Source organism: Balaenoptera musculus, chromosome X (genome assembly GCF_009873245.2).
Source record: "Balaenoptera musculus isolate JJ_BM4_2016_0621 chromosome X, mBalMus1.pri.v3, whole genome shotgun sequence".
Lineage (NCBI taxonomy): Eukaryota > Metazoa > Chordata > Mammalia > Artiodactyla > Balaenopteridae > Balaenoptera > Balaenoptera musculus.
In genome coordinates this window covers 77,948,550-77,951,332 of record NC_045806.1, presented here as the reverse complement: position 1 = coordinate 77,951,332, position 2,783 = coordinate 77,948,550, and the positions used below count along the sequence as shown (strand labels likewise).

Below are 2,783 nucleotides of genomic sequence, written 5' to 3'. Positions count from 1 at the left end.
ATAACTATTATCTTCAACTCTTAAATTTTGAAGGGCTTAGATCATTGTATCTCCTAATCATAGGGATGCCATTTAAATAGTGAAGGCATTCTGTTTCTTATGCAGGGATGTTAGGATGCTGTGCTGAGTGATTGCCTTGGTGCATTTCCTGGGTTGTCTGTTCTTTAAAGAATAATTCCCCTGTGCAAATCTACAGAGGCTCTGTTTACTGGGTCTTTAGAAACCATCTGGTGGATCAACACTCAGGAAAAGTCTGTATCTAAATGAGTCAAGGATGTTTGTCTTACTTTTAGAGATTGAAAATGGAAGGGAATTCCTTTTAAGATATACTCCCTTTGCTAAAAGTTAAGCACATCTCCCCAGTGTGCTAGTTCTTTCTAGTTTCCATGTAATGAATAACTTTAATAGTGGAAGTGAGTTATTAAAATTGTCCTATGCTCTCAGCCTTCTGAAGATGACATCATATAAATTCTTTTTGTTGTTTACCATCCAAAAGTTCTTCTCTGAGTATAATCATGTGATTCAATACTAGAGAACAAAAGTCATATTTGTATACATGTGTAGCATTGCTTGCTTTTTAAAGAACTTTAAAGATTCTTATTATAGTATTTCATCATTAATCTCTCATAAAAGAAGTGTGATTAATGGCATTGGGAAAGGATGAGGTGATAAAAGGAGGAAGGTTATAAATAAGTGGGATATTCCTAGAGTTCTGAGACTTAAATTTCTTCTATATGCAATGTATCCTCTTTCCAAACTTATTCTCAATGTAGATATGATGCTTGGCATAGATATGAAGAATAGTGATGCAGACTGACTCTCTCTCTCTCAGAAGAGAAATTCAGGCTTTATTGACTGATTTGAAATCAGCAAGAGCCTATTAGTGAACCCCTTTCCCCCATCTGGGGAGAAGAAGTAGTTTCTCTAAATTGTTCCTATTCAATCTGTCTCACAGCCCTACTAAGTGGGAGCAAACCTCAGAGATCCACATTCATATTACCCAGGTACCAGGAGTGGGTCCCAGCCCCCCACTCAGATTGGGAGTAAAAGAGTTACCCCTACAGAGATGAGGGCTACAGATAGTTCTAGAAGAGAATCTCTATAATCACTACCTGGTAGCCCCTCCATCCACTCCTTCAGCTTCCCTCCAGGCTATATGTTAAACTTATCAAATGTAGGTCTTTGAAAATGAGGACTGATTTGCTATTTCCTTAGGAAGGACACAGTTGCCCTATAGAAGCTTTCTCTTTATGTGTAGAGAAGAAGGAAGTCTTTCCTCATTCTTCCTTTAAACAAGCAAACTCTAATATAAAAGCCCGAATAATCCATTTTTGTTTTTTATTGTGGTTCCCAGATCTAGGGAAATTGACTTACAAATAACTGCTGCCAAGAACACCTGAATAAAATACTCTGAATGAGAAAATAGTGAAAATGATTAAATATTGCTTTTTTCCTAGGGATGAAGAATTCTAAGGGCAAAAGTATGGATCTCTCTCTGCTGTCTATCAAACTTCACTAGGGGCGGCGGGGCTCAGGCGGTGGAGCGGGCGGCCGCGGGCGCCGCCGCCTCCTCCTCCGTGGCTGTTTACCCGGCTGCATTGTGGGAGTTTGACCTCCGCCGCCGCCGCTGCGCACGCCATGGGAACCGTGACTGACGATGAAGTCATACGGAAGCGTCTCCTAATTGATGGAGATGGCGCTGGAGATGATCGGAGAATTAATCTACTAGTGAAAAGTTTCATTAAATGGTGCAACTCTGGATCCCAGGAAGAGGGATACAGACAGTACCAACATATGCTGAGCACACTGTCCCAATGTGAATTTTCAATGGGCAAAACTTTGCTGGTGTATGATATGAATCTCAGAGAAATGGAAAATTATGAAAAAAATTACAAAAAAATAGAATGTAGCATTGCTGGAGCACATGAAAAAATTGCTGAGTGCAAAAAGCAAATTCTTCAAGCGAAACGAATACGAAAAAATCGCCAAGAATATGATGCATTGGCAAAAGTGATCCAGCGTCATCCAGACAGGCATGAGACATTAAAGGAACTAGAGGCTCTGGGAAAAGAACTAGAGCATCTTTCACATATTAAAGAAAGTGTTGAAGATAAGCTAGAATTGAGAAGGAAACAGTTTCATGTTCTTCTTAGTACCATCCATGAACTTCAGCAAACACTGGAAAATGATGAAAAGCTCTCAGAGGTAGAAGAAGCTCAAGAAACAAGCATGGAAACTGATCCTAAACCATAGACCAACTAATCACTCACCATTCCCAAGAATATTGAAGTAGCAACATGATCTTAGTGTGTTCAGAATTTGTTGTGCTCTTGAGACATTTAAAGTTTTGGCAGTGAACTACGTTGCTTTTAAATTTTAATGCACAGTTCATTCATATTTCTTCACACAAAGGGAGATGACTTCATTATATATTTGTTTTTATTGAAATGCCTTTTTTATACTTAAAAGATAGGAAGCAACATCCAAAAATGTTTAATGAAATATTTTCAAGCCAGATATGTTAGTGCTCATTGGTATTCTAGGTAGTTTTTAACTGGTAACATTGATTTGCTCACAAAATTAGTGGAAGATAGTGAGAAGGTGGCATTTCTAGGATGTACCTGAGAAAATTAGTCAATTTCTGGAAATCGTTACCACTTTTGAAAATGAAGTCCATGAATAGGCTCTCAGGAGGGCTGTGAACTTATGAAATTATGTACAAAATGTTTGTGGTGTATGCTTATTGTGGGAGAGGTTCCATGATATTAAGAGTCACTGATATC

The 2,783-nt window shown here is 38.5% G+C and overlaps 1 protein-coding gene across 1 annotated transcript; it reads left to right on the top strand.

Moving 5' to 3' along the window:
* The first annotated feature begins 1,621 nt into the window (after positions 1-1,621).
* LOC118888643 (THO complex subunit 7 homolog) lies at positions 1,622-2,358 on the top strand. Its single transcript, XM_036839940.1, has one exon. The coding sequence runs from the start codon at positions 1,639-1,641 to the stop codon at positions 2,251-2,253; it is 615 nt and encodes a 204-aa protein (XP_036695835.1). The 5' UTR covers positions 1,622-1,638; the 3' UTR covers positions 2,254-2,358.
* The last annotated feature ends 425 nt before the right edge of the window (positions 2,359-2,783 follow it).

Excerpts from the sequence above, each read along its gene's own strand:
- LOC118888643 (XM_036839940.1), top strand. The coding sequence starts at position 1,639 with ATGGGAACCGTGACTGACGATGAAGTCATACGGAAGCGTCTCCTAATT.